This window comes from Manduca sexta, chromosome 18 (genome assembly GCF_014839805.1).
Source record: "Manduca sexta isolate Smith_Timp_Sample1 chromosome 18, JHU_Msex_v1.0, whole genome shotgun sequence".
NCBI lineage: Eukaryota > Metazoa > Arthropoda > Insecta > Lepidoptera > Sphingidae > Manduca > Manduca sexta.
In genome coordinates, this window is record NC_051132.1 from 10,828,515 (window position 1) to 10,846,814 (window position 18,300).

The 18,300-nt window shown below is 34.3% G+C and overlaps 3 protein-coding genes across 4 annotated transcripts in view; 2 read left to right on the forward strand and 1 right to left on the reverse strand.

The window, feature by feature from the left end:
• The window catches only part of LOC119189663 (chorion class A protein PC292-like), a 1,113-nt gene extending 1,003 nt beyond the window's left edge, over positions 1-110 (reverse strand). The window contains exon 1 of the mRNA XM_037439937.1: positions 99-110. Coding sequence (XP_037295834.1) covers positions 99-110 — 12 coding nt within the window. The remainder of the gene's footprint in view (positions 1-98) is intronic.
• A 3,927-nt stretch (positions 111-4,037) lies between these two features.
• LOC119189621 lies at positions 4,038-5,991 on the forward strand. Its single transcript, XM_037439818.1, has 2 exons — positions 4,038-4,128; positions 5,520-5,991. Exons 1-2 carry the CDS (start codon positions 4,075-4,077, stop codon positions 5,946-5,948), a joined length of 483 nt encoding a protein of 160 aa, XP_037295715.1. The 5' UTR covers positions 4,038-4,074; the 3' UTR covers positions 5,949-5,991.
• Positions 5,992-7,796: 1,805 nt separating this feature from the next.
• On the forward strand, positions 7,797-16,884 carry LOC119189620 (ITG-like peptide). 2 transcript variants are annotated; one of them, XM_037439816.1, is made up of 5 exons: positions 7,797-7,836; positions 10,468-10,615; positions 11,846-11,984; positions 16,241-16,348; positions 16,652-16,884. In XM_037439816.1, exons 1-5 carry the CDS (start codon positions 7,829-7,831, stop codon positions 16,867-16,869), a joined length of 621 nt encoding a protein of 206 aa, XP_037295713.1. In that variant the 5' UTR covers positions 7,797-7,828; the 3' UTR covers positions 16,870-16,884. The 2 variants fall into 2 exon arrangements, with proteins under 2 accessions (XP_037295713.1, XP_037295714.1); XM_037439817.1 differs by having other exon boundaries at positions 7,815-7,836; positions 10,471-10,615.
• Positions 16,885-18,300: the final 1,416 nt, after the last annotated feature.

Genomic DNA, 18,300 nt, shown 5'->3' on the forward strand with positions numbered 1-18,300 from the left:
TTACACTTCTTTCACAATTTGTTAAAAATATCTTAATTTACTAATTTTATAGCTACGTTAACAGTAACACTGTGTGTAACTTTACAGAACACACAAACAAGAAAGAACATTTTTAAAACAGCTTTTATTTATAAATATAACTTAAATAAACATAGTAATAAATTACAACAACAATTTTTCTAATTCAACAACAACATTCGTGATCAATTTGATGAGACCACTCAGCAGGCCAGTGCCATCTGAGAGGCCACTAAGCAGGTTCAATACAAGGTTTAGAACCTGTGATACCAGACCAAACAAGAGCCCTGGGGCTGCCAGAACATTGGATCTGAACAGAGAAATCAGAACACTAATATAAAGAAAGAGAACTGATGCCAGATCAGTCAAAGTGGCATACAACAGTGGTAAAGTACATCCGAAGTACGGCAACACTGCAGGAGTCAAATTCTGCACAATATTTGACAGATTGTTCAAATTGTTAATCAAATTGATTAGGAAGGGTATCAAAAGACATGCCAATTGATTGGCAATTGGCAAAACTGCTGAGATTTCGTCGAATGCCAGACGAAGTGCTGACACTGAGTATGCTGGTATCATGGCTTCACTTTTTTGGACCTAAAAGAAAAAGCGTATCGTTATAAATTAACTGCTCACCATCTCAGGATCAACAATGTTGTAATAATCCCAAAATACAATTAAATTCTTTGCGGTTATAAGTCCCAGGTGCTTCACAACAAGCGTACCCTAAATCTCATTAACATCTATTACATCACGTCTTGTCAGATCTAAAAAGATATCATCTTCCTCCTCGGTTATCGATAGCACGTGTTATATATCGTCGTATTTATGTATCGTGATAAATCTAGCATATATCTGCTAAGCAAGACAAAATAGCGCCTCATTTAACTTTGAATCTAAGAAATTTAGAAAGGAATCTTCTATAGGGGGAAACAGAGTTATTCTACATACAGTAAAATCAAAATCTATAATATTTCTCACTCTGGATATGATAAAATAAAAAACACTTACCAAACACGCAACAGCTAAACCAATAACGATGAGTTTTGACATTTTTAACCTCAAACACGTACCAGCTTTTGATTAATTTTGTGTCAAATACAAATAAAACGATATTATATAAGTAAACGTTATCTTCAAGTTATTTGTTACAAAAGTTTGTTAGGCAAGGCTCTTTCTTTAATTATCTATTCTGATAGTCTGCATAATCTGTTAAGTAATTAGAAAAATATGTAATTTTTTCCCCTTCCCCGAGTTAAAAATAACATATTACACGATATTTGTAATAGTTGATAGCTATAGTATCCCCAATTTCAAAATGATAAAAAACTTTGGATTGTATACTCATTCGATGATAGGTATAAAGTCTCTTTGATAAACCAACTTGTAGATCTTTTATGATCTGCCAAAACGTAGATTAAATTAAGCCAATATTAGGGAAAATATGCGGAATAACCAATTCCCAGATTCTGTCTAATATTGACACCAAATATAATATTTCTCACAACTCGCTGGACGCATCATACTAACAAGTTGATCTGGATTTTTTTAGTAAAGTCTATGTTCAGCAGTAGCCCTCCAAAGCCTGTAGATAATGGTGATAATATTTTTATAATTATAGCCCTTATTGCACTAATGCTTTACGACAAAAGAGTAACATTGTTAATGAATGTAAACAGCTGAATAAATAAGTAGCCTATTTCATGGTAGAATTACTCTTAAACAGAAACAACATCTCCCTAAACGTGTAATTACAAAACATAAAGCAACGTTTAAATTAACAGCACTTGCAGAAGACAACTTTCAGTAATAATGCTTGCCGTGTAAACAATTTCCAGAAAACTGACTTGTCCTAATTTTGAAGCTTGCAGGTCTCACGCCAAGTCGCATTTTGCCGCTAGTGTAAACGCCTTTGGAAGTTCTTGTGCCAATACAAAACATTCCATTCTTAACTTGCACTTCACAATTTAGTTCCTATTATATTCATTAGTTTCTCGACACACAGGCTCAGCATAATTTGTGAACCGCTGACAATTATTTTCTGTACGTTTCCAGTATTATATTTTATTTCTTTTTTTTTTCAATATACTGCTGCTAGTCTAAACACAGCTTTATGACAGTTTAATACACTCACCAACTTGAAAGATTGCTTAAATATAAACTTTCATTTACACTTTACACTCAGTCATTTCACTGGCTTCAGTTAGCCAATAGTTGGCAGTATTATGTCTGACAACCATTTGTAAAATGGTAGCTGACTTTTCTAGACTTTGAAGTCTTTGATTGAGGTTTTAAATATAATCCTGATTTAAGATACATACCGAATAGAGACTAATAGAGAAGAACTTGAAAAAACACGAGCTCATTCGGGTGTATTCTTTATTCAGAATTTATAGTCACAGTTATACGACGAATTTTTCGCCAATAGTCTAAATGAGACATTATGGGTTTTCATCCTTGCAAGGAATATGGATATAAAATAATCAAATCCAATTTAGTATACTTTTATGTATGAAACAAATAACATAAAACTTGTCCAGTTTTCCCGGGAATGAAAGAGATACGAGGGTAATGCCCTTATCCTATTTGCATTTTCAGTCGCTGACAAATTGATTTGGAATTGTTGGTTTGGTTTTACACGAGTTATCTTATCAATTCTGTTCAAAAACCTCCTGAAATAATTTAAAGTAAAACATATATAACAAATATCGTAAATAATGGTATTTAAAAAGATTCATTGATTGATAAGTTATGTGTTGGCTCCGATACTTTATATGTGACAGCGACCCGTACACATAAAAAAATGCAATAAGAAATCGTTCTTGGAAATCGCGGTTTGAGGTCAGCTAATTTATATCCAGAAAATGGATAGGAATGAATAAAGAAATATTTTGACATATTGAAAAAAGAGTGAACACCCGCGAAAGCCGACGTATAGAGAGCCGACATGGTCGTGCAACTACGAATAAGCTTTAAAAAAAGCCGCTTAAATTTTATGGGTTGAACACTTCTAGATTATGTGTATGGTTTAAATACGCTGTTTTAGTTGATCTCAATGCAGCTACAAACAAAATTATATGTTAGGGACAAAAAAATAAGTCTTCTTTTTTTTCATGTATTCAGCCTTCAGCCTATATACGTCCTACAAAGACTGCATTTGAATAATAACGTTTTGAACAAAGATGCCTTGTTTAAATAAAGATACATCTAAAACAAAATGGATATCATAAAATATTACCTCGGAAAAATTTACAAGAAAATCTCTTAAGACATAAAGGCATGAAGCAACGAAAACGTATTATTTATTCATGAAAACATTTTCCCACGAAAGTATTTGGATAAAATCTTACAAGATTAATGCAAAAGGAACGATTTAATGTAAATATTATAATATATTGCGAGAATATGTAATTCTCCTTTCTGATAACGATGCTTCCTGTTGTGAGAATTATTTGATTACGATTTGTGAATAATTTAAAGGCCGATTCCCACAGGAGCCTCCTTCCCTTCATTTTAACGAATATTCTGTAGAGGTCGATGGGAATAGAACTCCAAAAGTTTAGGGAACAGTACCCAGGAGAGCCCATTAGGTCCGTAGATCTGATTTTGGTACGTAAAATCATAATTGCAGATCCGATTTTGGTGTTTAAGATCTTTAGAAGTAAGCTGAAGACTACGAACTGACTCCCGACCAAAATTTTGCTCCAGCTTAATATTCATGTTTGAAATAACACGGATGTAAACATGTTCTAAATTTAAATCTAATTAGGGTGCTATCGCCATTAACCATTCTATTTTAAAAATAGTACAAGTTATTCCCCCTAATTTATTCCCAATAATATTACGTCCAACTACAAAAGGAATGCGCGACGTAGAACAATTAGGTAACTATAATGAAACTGATAATCGATAAAAAAACACTTTATCATTTCTATCGTGTAATCTGTTACATAACGTTGCAATAATTATTCTATAAAACAGTTAATTAAAACTACGTATGTAGTATAACCGAACTATTGGAGAAAGTAGTTTTATTAATTATTTATTACTACAAAAATGACTAAATTTTCGGTCATCGTAGTGTCTGTTGTCGCTGTTTGTTTGTTTACTGTAAGTGTTTAAAATATTATTTACAAATAAAGTACGATCATGATTATTCGAAAACACATGTTGTTATATTGGATATAGAATATTCGCTTTATCTGAAGTCCATTAGAAAAATATAACATTTTTAGAAGTTTTAGCAATGTCCAATAATTCAAGATTTAGTTATCTCTTTGCTCCCATTCAATATGTTTCAATTCATTCAATTCATAAATATGTTTTGTTCACAAAGTGTAAGATCTAACATACGCCGACAGATAGAAGGAAGTCATAGCCATAATTACGAATTTAACTCTCATCTTATCGAAATAAGGTATATATTACAATGCTCGGAGAGCGACAGCGAAGCATCGTGGAGCGCCGCAGATTGTTCCCTGCGGTATCAAAGAAGCCGTTACAGAATATTACTACTAGAAGAGCCGGTATGCGCTGGCATAAGCCGGTATAGTCCATTGAAATGTTACATTTTTTAGGCCTTACCTTGCGTTTTTTAGAGGACGCAATTTTATTTTTTAGAAGTGTAGGGGGGGTCAGTGTTAAGCTAAAACCAAGTTTGTGGGGTCGCCACCCTTGTCCCACGGCCGCCATCTTGGGTTGAAATGGTTTTACGATGTATCTCTTAAACTATTTATCTGACAAAAAAATTATAAACATTTTTGTTGCAAATTAAATTCTCTACAACTTTGGTCTAGTAACTTTTGTCGTAGAACTATAAATAAAAAGTTATAAGCGAAAATGTTAAGAAATTCAATGTTAAGCAATGTCCATTGCAACGTCATCAGAACGTGTGTTTATAAGGTTCATAATACGTACAACACAAACCCGCGGTTGTCGGCTTGTACGCGAATTACTTGGATCCTGAATCGCTTTGGGACAGATAAAGCAATTGCTTAACATTTTTGCTTATAACTTTTTTATTTATAGTTGTACGACAAAAGTTACTAGACCAAAGTTGTAGAGAATTTAATTTGCAACAAAAATGTTTACAATTTTGTCGATAAATAGTTTAAGAGATACATCGTAAAACATTTCAACGATAAAAATAAAATGCGTCTCTAAAACCCAAATGTAACTTTTCAATGGACTAGTATGCATCGGTATCTTTCTAATAAAACTGACACATGTTCCTTCTGGGACTACAGTAGCCGAATGTTACAGACCATTATGAAATTTAAAGCAAAATCCAAGTAGAAGAGTCACATCGTAGCTAATGATAGCTGATGATAATTGCAGTTTCACGAAGAATCTTTCTCTATATGCGCTGATGGTCTATATGACAACATATGAACCACTAGACGAAACTTATTCTTTCCCAAAATCCAGAACACGTAATTCTCGCTGCTCCACCTTAGGACCTTTACCAAGAACCCTCAATGTAATACTGTTTTATTTTTCAGCCTCCAGTATCAGCAACAGGCGTTCAGCTCCCAGCAGTTTACCCTCTTGTGAACATCCTCTTACCGCTTCTGAATAACGTCTACAATCTTCTACTCTCCCTGCTCTCGATCTTCGATACTCTCCCACCATCCATCAGTTGCTTGATTCCAGTAGACCTGGGAGCACTTGAGACTTCACTTCTCAAGCTCTACTCTCAGGCGTTGGCTATCGTGAACTTCCTTAGGGGATTACCGGAGTATGCTGCTGGTGCCAACCCTAACACGCCTTCGACTGGTGTTGCCAATCTGCAAGGTCTGTTGACAACCCTGATCTCGTCTATCACGGACTTGGGTGAAGATATCCTGATCGGTATCGGAGGTGGACTGCTTCCTGGTCTTCTGCAGTTAGTGGTGATGGTGGTCCAAGCGTTGTTAAGTTTATTACTTTAATTTAATTTAGATGTAAGTTATTTAAATAAATAATGTTTTGTTATCATTGTGTTATTGTATTAAAGTTATAAAATTATTCGATTTTTCAACAAAGAACTGAGATTTCAAAAAATCTTTCCAAGGATCAAACCATTTCATACACAAAACTATTACGTGTACTTATTATAGTTTTACCATTAACTACGTTCTAACTATCCCCATTTTTTCTATTTAAACGCATAACACAACACTTTTCATTTATCGTAAAAATACACAATCCACCATTAATCAGGCAACAAAAACTCAGAACCAATAACGAAACTTAATTATAGTTAAATTGGTTTCCACCCTGTAATAGCAAGTCATCCTCACCTTGGGTTAATGGGTCATTAAAGGCGAAAATATCTCTTGAATTTCACATTACCGTCCATTCGGAGCCGTTGGTAAAACGTAGAAACCGTACCCTTAATTTACTCTTAAATAAACCTTTTTATATATGTTCCGTGAACTAATAAAGTCTTATATTGCCGTCATAAACGCTGAAAGCTGTAGATGTAGGAATGTGTAGAATTTCTTAGGATTGCGTGATTCTTAACTCTATTAAACTACACTGCAGTAAGGTTTATTTCTGCTCGACCGGGGCCACCTGTCTCACAAAAAAACATACAAGCAACTTTCTTATTAAATTTTATACGATCTGTGTTGATTGCCTCAAGCCTAAAATCCCAATTTTCTTTCTCAATGTTCATTCCCTCAGTCAATGTGTCAATTTACCTAATTGGATGATTTTATAGTAATATGCATAATATATATTGTCTTTCTAATAGTAAAAGGTTTAAAATTAATAAATTAAGAAACTTAGTCAGTAGTTTGCCAAAAATATGTCTAAGCGAAGGTGTTTTTAATGCTCATCATATAGCATTTGATTGTGAACAATAAAATAATCATAATCATTTTATTTTCTAAATGTATCGATGTAAAATATACCCACATACAAAAGCATATTTTTATTTAAATACTAGACTACCAAAAACATATAAACTAAAGAATAACCTCTCCTACCTATAAATACTGAGCAATACTGAACTCCCTAATGACAACACCAAAGTTCACCCATGACCTTGTGAAAATCCGGTGCAATATTTATGACCTGATCGATTTTCTATATCTATCAATAAACAAAAATGTACTGCGTCATAATGAAAGCTTCCGTTATAAAAGTTGTATAAAAGTAAGTAGCGGTAAATGAGTGTGACGCGCGACCCTCTCCACGAATCTATGGGCGTGTACACATTGAAGTCTGAGAAGGGGACGTTTTTTAAATTAAGAACATCTAGGTATAACGTTTATATGATGGATTAGTTATTTTAATTCGAAAAGGTCTACGGTGAGTATTATTTTGTTTATTCCTAAATAGTCGACAAATGCAACTGATAAATATATTTTTGCAGTAAATTATAAACGAAGGAAGGATTTGGCATAGAAAATTTTGGTAAAGGACAGCTCACCTCCTTACTATTTTTTACAATAAAATATATAAAGTTTGTGTCCAAAAAAATTTTTGTGCTATTTGCAACTCTATTAAGAGACGCGTCGGTTGCTGGGGCCTAGCGCTGTACCATATGTTACAAAACATGGTATTACACAGCAATCACGAGAATGCCCTAATAATTACTCCGGTTATAATTCATGATCCTAGAATACAACCTTCTCGAGGTTAGCAATAAAAATAATTTTATGAAAAAGAACGGACACTTAAAAACCTACTTAGAAAAAACTGCCGATAAAACCCGTCTACTCCCCAACTACCCATGTGAAGTGACCTCTATCCTCCCTTATCCATGCGCACTGAGGCACGGCGTATAGATCGCCAGTCAGACAGCGGACGCCGAGCCAGAAACATGTCCCGGTAAGTCCCTCTATCTTAGCCCTTGTATCTTAAAGTACTACTTTTTATTGTTTAGCTCTTTTAGAAGCTAGAACCTTGCCTTCTTTAGTTAGTTAATTAGCCTTTAGTTTATTTTTTGAAGCAAATTATATGTTTTTTTCTGGCCAGTTCTGTAGTTTTTTTATTCACAGATTTTGGTGTCATTCTAAATTCAAAATTTTCGACCAGTATAAATTAGATGCCTGTTTAATATGTTCTTGCTTATTTCTATATGAGAACTTTTTGGTTCCCGAATCAATGTTGGACAAAATTAGGTTGTATAAAGTTTAAATTTTAATCAAATGAACATTAAATTAAAATTTCATTTTGATAATTTTTTTGGGATTACGGAGTTCTATAATCAGATACCTAACGATTATTTACGTAGCTAATGTAAAATTCCCATTGGGAAAAGTTAGGTCATGGCGTTCAGTAAATTAAATAAGTTTGCATATCGTTTAAAAGAATATAATATCCTTTGTAATGACTGTTTTTTTTTTTTATATTTAGTAAAATTCCTAATTGGCCCAAAACGCTAATTCCGTATCTAAATCTAAATTAATCACAACATTATGACTGTTTAATGTTTTAAGTAAGAAACAAGGTACTAAAAATATTCAAACTTTTCTTCGATTATGTAATGCTAAAAAAAACAATAGTATCTATTAATGCACACATCTTATCTTTACGTAAGAGGCACCCTAGCGCACACACAAAAATATTTTAAATTTACACACACAATAGTTAAAATATACAACCAGCTTCAAACACTTTGTCTAGGCGCTATACATAAGATACAAATATAATCAACAAGTCGCGCGGTATGTTGTCTAACATGTTGCGCACCACGTATCACTAATTACACAGAGATACAAATCTTAAGTAGATGACCAACTGAAAAAAAAATGTTAAACTATGAGGGATTCTTCAAACCCTCTCTATTGATTACTTTTTCATAATCATACACAACAAATTGAAATTTAATTTATAGAACACAATTATGTTAATTAATTACTTCATATTATATAAAATTAAATTAAAATATTGCGTGACCTGAAATCGTATAAAACACATCAAAAGTTTATCGTCTGTCGGTAACAGTAACTATGTTAGCAAATACATTTAACTAATTTGTAACTTTTATACAATTATGTTCCTACCCGCAATTCAGAGACGTCACGAAAACCGCAAACTCCACCCCACATCCCAATTTTCTTCTTCTATCGTTCAATGTTCTTTGTTTAACTTTACTTAACTACTTACTTATGTATATTACAATCCACTTTGTAAACTTGCGAGCAAACACATGTTAATTAAAACTTTTAATAGCTATTTGGTTTTACAATTCTATTTCAATTGTATTATATATTAATAATAAATAATAATATCAGCCCTGTATTATATGCTGTCCGACTGTTGGGCACGGGCCTTCTCTATTTCCGAGAGGGATTAGGCCTTAGTCCACCACGCTGGCCCAGTGCGGATTGGTAGACTTCACACGCCTTCGAAAATTCCTATAGAGAATTTCTCAGGTATGCAGGTTTCCTCACGATGTTTTCCTTCACCGTTAAAGCAAGCGATAATTCACAAAGAATACACACATAATTTTTTAGAAAAATCAGAGGTGTGTGGTGCCCTTGGGATTTGAACCTGCGGACATTCGTCTCGGCAGACCGTTCCACAACCAACTAGGCTATCGCCGCTCGTATTATATATTGCGTCTTCTTATTTCCATTACGAAATTAAATTCATACGGACTCAAATTAATTATAATAAAAAAAATAATAAACACTTTTTCGCATCAAAGCGCAAAATAATAATCCCCGATTAAATACAAACCTAATAATTTACGTGTTAAGAATGTTTTCCCACTGGCGCGGCGTCTTGCCTGCAAAATGTTAGAATTGAACCACTTAACTAATTCATTCGCCGCACCTGTTGCCCACTGTAATTTAATTATGAATTGCGAAAAACCGAACTACCTCGGAAAACCGACTTGTTAATTACTGACAAAACTTATTTGAAAGGATTAAAATCTTTTTACATGTTCCCCTTTTTTGAATTAAGAGCAAAATATGCTATTTTATAAAAGGCCATTTTGAGATAGAAATGAAATGGAGTTAAATAAAGATTACTTACGTACCCACCTTTTATTCACGAAGGGATAAACAGAGACACAACTAATGCGGCCAATTTTCATAATGTATTTTGTCCCGTGATGTCAAAGGGGTCGGGCGTATCGCCATATCAGGCACACTTCAGACTCCGTGATGGGTAGAAAAACCGAGTATCACTTTACCCGCCCGGAGATCAAACCTAAGACATCAAATGAGTCGTACCGGAATACAACGACTCACGCTACTATGGCAGTCATTTTTTCAATCTCTAATACTATGCCTCTTTGGTCTATTATTGAATAAAATGTGTTATCGGGACAGGTTTCTGGTTCGCTCTCCTGGTCAGAAAAATCTAGTATGTCTAATAATTGTGCCCGGTATGGCAATCTCTTCCTCATCACATAGGACGGCATACTGATGCTAAAAAGTCCCTTAATTGCACCTCTGTCCACCCCTTCGGCGATAAACATCAGAACTATATATACATTACTTTTAGCAGCACCATGGCCGTAAGCGCGATCCTCGTCCTGAGCTGCCTCGCCGGCGCCCACGCCTGGGGCGGTATCTTCAACCGCTTCAGCTCGGACATGCTGGCCAACCTGGGGTACGGCCGTACTCCATACCGCCATTATCCTTATGGACAGGTAAAGACTTTCTTCTATAATTATCCTTTTTTTTCTTTACAACTACCAGCTTAAAGGGGCAATCGGGCGGTTATGTTGGGTTTGGCGGCTTTACCTATTGAGCCGCCTGAAGATATGGAAGGCGTGGAATCACCCACGCTGCTGCCTATCCCGGGATTCTACTATAATTCATCTTTAGGTCCAATACATTGTAAAGTAAACCTTGGGAATTTCAACACACGATTTTACTTCAGTGGTTATCACCCATCTATGACTCCTATGATATTGTACATGTTTTACTGCAGTGCTGACTACCTACTGTCAATTAAATCTACTTAAAGATAATTGTAACAAATAGTCAAACAGTAGCCTTCCTTTACAACGTAGTAGATACTGCATTATAAAAAAAACTGCTGTTTGATGAGCTGATTGGTAACTGAAGAAATTCGCTATTACATTAGGAATCTGATAAGACTTAGTAAAATTCGATATATTGATAGTTTTAAGTAATTAACTTCAGAGAACTTTAACATATTATATCGTATATTATTATTATTATCGCCATTTATTCTTATACAAAATAATACAGGTTAAAGATTTCATAAAACTTCATGATATAATGAGGACCTACTAGATGCTCGATTTCATTTTGGTTAACAGATCGCCAAAAAACAGTGTCTCCAAACAACACTCTACTCAGAAAAGTACATATGCTATGAAATAAAAACTGCTCCTTTTTTACGTCGGTTAAAATACGAAAATCGAGCCTATAAACATGTAACCTTTGACCTAATAGCATCGAAGTAATGGAGCGTTCAAAATCTAATTTTACCCGGTGACCGGCTTACCGCGTGGCATCTAATGTCAGTGGACATTGCCTGGTGAGCTGGAAGGGTTTGCCATTTGCTGCCAATAGCTATTTTAGTAAGGTTTTCAGGTCACCGAGAAACTATTTTGGTTCAGGTCGTATTTGGACTATTTATTCCCTCTTTTTGTTTTTATGGGCTGTATATTTCATGGAATTTAATTAGCATACGATTGAAACTCATGAAAATGCATTCAGCTACTTTTATGTACTAGACGAGAATATTAGGTTACTTATTTATCAATTATCAAAAGATAACTTATGTATCTCAAAAATACATCAACAACTTCAACTCAAAGTAATTGTTGAATTTGATGTTTGTTTTCTAAAGGGGAGGGAGAAAGTGAATTATTTTAAAAAATGTACAATGAAACCTCTTGGTAAAGGTGGAACCCGAGGAGGTGTATGCAGAAGCCCTGGAAGGGAACCGTATTGATGACGTCATCGACGAGCCCGCTCACTGCTACAGCTCTCCTTGCACCACCAACGGGGACTGCTGCCGAGGTCTACTCTGCCTAGATACAGGTAATTTTAGCAAAACCTTACAGGATCGAAAAAAATTGTGCAGTTTAAACACACGTATTATCTGAGTAAGTTTCATTGGCTAAAAATTCTGGAATAATTTGGTACAAAAAAATATATTCTAGTCTTTACCCTCCTACTTCAATTTGCGCTATCACTACCAGATGATTTTTTGCAATCTTTCAAACTTGAACGCAAAAGCAAGGGACATGTTCTACCATTCAACTATCTAAACAAATAAGTTTTATAGTTTATTGAAATGTTACATTTTTAGGCATTACCTTGCGTTTTTGAGAGGACGCAATTTTATTGTTTGGGAGTGTAGGGGGGTCAGTGTAAAGCTAAAACCAAGTTTGTGGGGTCGCCACCCTTGTCCCACGGCCGCCATCTTGAAAATAGGGGTTGAAATGGTTTTACGATGTATCTCTTAAACTATTTATCTGACAAAAAAAAATTATAAACATTTTTTGTTGCAAATTAAATTGTCTACAACTTTGGTCCAGTAACTTTTCGTCGTAGAACTATAAATAAAAAAGTTATAAGCGAAAATGTTAAGAAATTCAATGTTAAGCAATGTCCATTGCAACGTCATCAGAACGTGTGTTTATAAGGTTCATAATACTTTTTTTTGTACTCTCATTACGTACAACACAAACCCGCGGTTGTCGGCTTGTACGCGAATTACTTGGATCCTGAATCGCTTTGGCACAGATGAAGCAATTGTTCACAAAAACAATTTTTTACGAACTGTTTCGGAAGTTACTGTACATATTGCGTGTTATTGTTATTACGTGGACAATCGAACCGATAATGTTGTTCGTCGTCGCAGCAGCAGCTCCAGTAGTTTATCGTCAGTTTCAGAAGCTCCAGAGCCAGACTTTGATTTAGTGAACAATTACTTCATCTGTGCCAAAGCGATTCAGGGTCCAAGTAACTCGCGTACAAGCCGACAACCGTGGGTTTGTGTTGTACGTAATGAGAGTACAAAAAAAAAGTATTATGAACCTTATAAACACACGTTCTGATGACGTTGCAATGGACATTGCTTAACATTGAATTTCTTAACATTTTCGCTTATAACTTTTTTATTTATAGTTCTACGATAAAAAGTTACTGGACCAAAGATGTAGAGAATTTAATTTGCAACAAAAAATGTTTATAATTTTTTTTTGTCAGATAAATAGTTTAAGAGATACATCGTAAAAAACCATTTCAACCCCTATTTTCAAGATGGCCACCGTGGGACAAGGGTGGCGACCCCACAAACTTGGTTTTAGCTTTACACTGACCCCCCTACACTTCAAAAAAATAAAATTGCGTCCTCTAAAAAACGCAACCCCAAATGTAACTTTTCAATGGCCTATTATCAGGTTTTTTAATTTATTTCATAAGACATCGACTAAGGTTAGAGACCATACTGCCACGGTTTCATCGGTACTACAAAATTTTAAATTAAGAACATTTTTTCAAGAAAGTTTTAATTCTAGTAATCATTTTATCACAACTAGGTTCTACGTAGTGCGGCAAACTGCGGTAATACTATTTTACTTCAAGGCCTAAAATAACTTGAATTATTGCTCACGTGTCACGCCGTAATCTAATCTCAGTTCCTAAGTTTTATTGGATTATTGCTTACGCGCCAACTTTATTTAGATTCGTATTTTTTAGAAAGATGTTAGTAAAGTTATAAAAATATAATTTGAGCGTGACTAGTGAAAAAATAGGTGTGGTGCGGGAACGCGAAATAACAATAAAAATACAATTCTCTCTATCCGATATCCACAAAATCTAAACTGAGCTAACAATTTTAATGTTTTATTTTAGTAGGACAGTAAAGAATTCTATTTATTTGGGTGTCACCACCAGAGTTTACATTATTATGTAATACAATTATTGTTCTTAGTTAATCATTGATAAATTTCATATTTGTCTCAAGGTAGGGATATTAAATACCTATAGACATTTAATTTAAATGGATACATAGTGACTCGTTCTAGATGTCGCATAATATATTCTGTTTCGGAGTCAGGCATTGCATCCAGTAAGATAAGTCGACATAATTCTTATGTTGAAGGACTAAATGTTTCTCGTTAGCCAAGCTATTTGAACTTTGCCCTCATAAAAAAAAGTATTTTAATGGTTTTACTAACCGGCTTAGATGCAACAACGAATAGTTAAGTGGTAACCTATCTACCGTCCTTATTACGGTATCTCAAATATTTACACCATAAATATCTGACGTATGACTAAAGTTTTTGGAAGAAATAGACGACTAATATTTCAAAAGCAACTTTGCTTCAAACATCACTTAAAAATTTTATATAATTTCCTTTAGCTTTGTGGTCTTGTATCAACTTATTCAACAGGCTTTCATACTTCAGCCAAAGGCTAAATCATCCCTAGTTAATTATTTATTGTTCCAGCTACAAACCCCTATTAAGTTCTTAGAATAACGGGCTTCATGTACCCAATGTAATCTTAGCAAACGTGACCCAAAAGCCAACTTTGGACAAATGTTTGCGCATAACATAATTTATGTATATCATACATTTTCGTATGCCTCATTGTTCATTCGAGCCAATTAGAATTTATGAACGCCATAATCCGTGCTAGGGTATTATGAATAATAAAGCTTGCTCATATTTTATACATTGTTGCCGCAAATATGCATAAAATATTACATCTACTGGTGGTAAGTCTCTCATACCAGATGTCTAATTCTGCCGCCAAGCAACAGTGGTCACTTGTGTTCCGGTTTGAAAGATAGGTCTTAACATCTCATGGCTCAGGATGGCAAGCGCAGTGGAATACCAAACAGTACTTTGTAATTCAAGGTGTTGGTGTTTTTACTGTTTATGGGCGTGTATCGCTTACCATCAGGCGAACGCCAAGTTCATCTCGACATTCAAAGTAATAACAAAAAAAAAAACATCACTGGTAGGTCTCCTATGCGAGTTTTTCAACCGCTACTTTTATCACCGAGAGATAGCAATTAGCGTGACTAACGACCATTACAACTGCGACTGCTCTTGAGGGGGAAATAGAAAAATGGAGGAAGGTTCTCAGGATGGTAAAAGAGGATATAAGCAATATCAGCAAGTCCGTTTTTGGTCTGATGTGGTATAGAAGCTGGTCAAAATAAACACCAAGAACTGTCCGACATGCGAATCCAAACCAGAACCTCACTGTAATTATTCTCTAAACCAACAAGATTGTAATGTATGGCGGCTTCCCACGTATTTAACCTGAATAATTAACTCATTGTGCCCATCTGTTAATTCACTTTGCCCAAGTGCGAACTTTGCCCTACTCAACTATTCTTAACATGAAAATTTCCCAACATAAATTAAGTAAACGGAAACCCGTAGGCGGCCGGATATGGAGCAAATGAAATTGCGTGGAAAGTTAAATGAAAGGGAAAACTGTTTCCAAAGGTTGGCACTTCAGGGAATGAATTTAATAAAGTTTAACATACATTTTTCTTCATACATATTTTCTTTTGAAGGGGATGTAAAGGGACGGTAAAGCAGATCCGTTAACAATAGGGGACCGTCCTGTGTTTGATTTTGTTCATTATTCTATATGTAATGGTTAATAATACGAAAAAGAAACTCTCCTGCGAAAGCTGTATTAAAATTGGTTAAAAAATGAGCCAGTAATTCATATTTCAAATATTACTATGTGCCGAAGTGCGCGCGAAGTGGGAATATCGCTTCATCTCTTTCTTTCGCACGCGTCGTAATGCCCGATGACGTCACACGTGGGTATTGCGCCTCTTTTCTGTTTCTTGTTACTTACCCCTTCTACCGAAATTGAAAGTTATTGATTTTTTACCGTATTTAAATAATTATCTGTGTTATAATTTATATAAAGTAAATATTTGATAATAATAAAAAACAAAAATGATTCCGGTCCCCTATTGCGCCTAATAACCAGAATTTAGCAATATTTTCACTGTCTCATGTCATCAAAAATGTCAATAACAATAAGCACGTAAATTCTCAAATATTTATGTATATATTAAATAGTTTCTTTATAATATAATCAAAATATAATTTCCATGTGATGCAATTTATAAACTGAATGGAGCCCGAGAGATCTCTTTTCCAGATCTCAAATCGTTAATTGACAACCAAAGATAATTTAATTGATTCATATCTCGATTCGTATTGTCGACGCCATTTGTACTAACAGCCGTTTAAAAAATAATATGTGCATTAGTTAATATTTCCATTCTTATAATGATTTGTAATTACTAGAGGATGGAGGGCGTTGTCTCCCGGCATTCGTTGGAAGAAAACTAGGTGAGATCTGCAATAGAGAGAATCAATGCGACGCTGGACTGGTCTGTGAAGAAGTTGTGCCTGGTATGTTGAAATATATATTTTCACAAAAGGCAATTATAATTGTATAATATTAAATAATGTTATGTACATTAAAGTTCTTTACGATTTTTACCATGCTAAGGCGTCGTTAAGCTTAGTTTTGCAAATTTGTTATGACTTAATTTGATTATTCATATACTATTATCATTTGACAACTATCACTCGTAACATAAAATGAACTTTAAAAAATATCAATTATAGTTGAATTTTGACCACTAGGCAACTACTAGTCGCAGGTATGAATCAAAATAACCTTTTTCCTCTGCATTATTTACTTCTTCCTAGGTGAAATGCACGTCTGCCGCCCACCAACTGCCGGTCGTAAGCAATACAACGAAGATTGCTCCACGTCCAGCGAGTGCGATATCACTCGTGGACTCTGCTGCATCATGCAGCGCAGGCATCGCCAGAAACCTAGGAAGGTGAGTCGGGTCTTGCAGATTTTAGGAATAAGCAGGGGACAAGGTGGTTATTATGTAGATTTTTCTCAAGTTGATTGCTGAGCAATGCGGTGAATGATTATAATGGATAAGACTTTATAATGTGTACTACAATTTAGCTAAAGTTAGATAGGTGTGAGAGGAGACCAATGCGGTGAATAAAGATCATTGATGAAGAGTTTATTTTGTACTAGATCTTGAATAAACTTACATAGGTTTCTTCACAAATTTATAGACGAACATACCTATAAATGATAAATTGCTAATAGATGTTCCTGAAATATACGTATACCGTCTAAATAAATAACCATTCCTAAGATTCTTTTTGAAATTACTTTTAAACTACGAGTAACCTAGTTAATTAAAAGACCTCTACCAAACCATTATTCAAATGCTACTGAAATCTTTAATTAACATTCTGCAGAAAAAAACTTCAATTCAAATGATCTTTGAGCTAAAAAGAAAATTTAATAAAAGGAACGAAAAAAACCCTTTCATTACAAAAATAGAGCCTGAAGGATATTGGTTCTTTAAATAAAACATTCCTTTCTTTTACTGTTTATGTAAGAGTATTTCGAGAATATAAGAGTATCTTTTTATCTATACATATTTTTATTGCTTTGAATGACGAGACGAGCTTGCCGTTCGTCGGATTTGCGGTAGTAATTACCCAGGTGGACTTTCACATATGAGGGACCTACCAACAAGAAATCTACCTATAAAAGAGGCTATATTACGCACTCTATATTTGTCATGTTTTCCAACCAGAGGTTAATTAGGCCAACGTAATGGACTAAAGGAAAGCTTACCAGCAGCAGGTGGCTTTATTCCAGCAGTAAAAAAATAGGATAATACATGATAATTAAGAACAATTATTATTACGCTGTATCTTAGGTAGTATTATTGTATCAGTTGCAGTGGTCCCAAAACAGAAATTGTTATGAAACTTGTAAATGCAACGTATGTCGTGTTGCTTTAGTAACCTGATTTTAGATTCCTATTAATATTGATATATATATATATATCCTTTGTCAGTATATTTAGTGTACACAATTGCGATATTTTATTCCGTATATTTTATATAATTGTATTTCTCAATAGTCATTAAAGTATATTTTACCCAAAACTTCTAAAAAATCTCAAAACTTCTATACAAGCAGACGAGACCATTTCCATGAAAAAATAATGAGGTACTTGTAACTTTATACTCAAGTATATTTACGATTATACAAAAAATAAAGTAAGTTGTAAATCCCTAATGACGTCCCACTTGAAGTTAAAATTAAAACTTCAGATTTTGGCGAATCGATTATAATAATTCATGATTTAGATCTGTACCAGTGTAAAGAAAATCGAATCCTTATAATATTCGCTAAATGACCCACACATACATCAAAATATTCGTCAACTCGAGACATTTTTAATAGAAGGAAAGAAAGAGAGATCATTTGATAATAAATGATTGTCGCCGCTTACAAACATTAACTAAGAATT

Coding starts and splice junctions, on each gene's coding strand:
- LOC119189621 (XM_037439818.1), top strand. CDS start 4,075: ATGACTAAATTTTCGGTCATCGTAGTGTCTGTTGTCGCTGTTTGTTTG. Junction 4,129..5,519: donor TCGCTGTTTGTTTGTTTACT/GTAAGTGTTTAA, acceptor TTTATTTTTCAG/CCTCCAGTATCAGCAACAGG.
- LOC119189620 (XM_037439816.1), top strand. Junction 10,616..11,845: donor GCCATTATCCTTATGGACAG/GTAAAGACTTTC, acceptor CTCTTGGTAAAG/GTGGAACCCGAGGAGGTGTA. Junction 11,985..16,240: donor TCTACTCTGCCTAGATACAG/GTAATTTTAGCA, acceptor TGTAATTACTAG/AGGATGGAGGGCGTTGTCTC.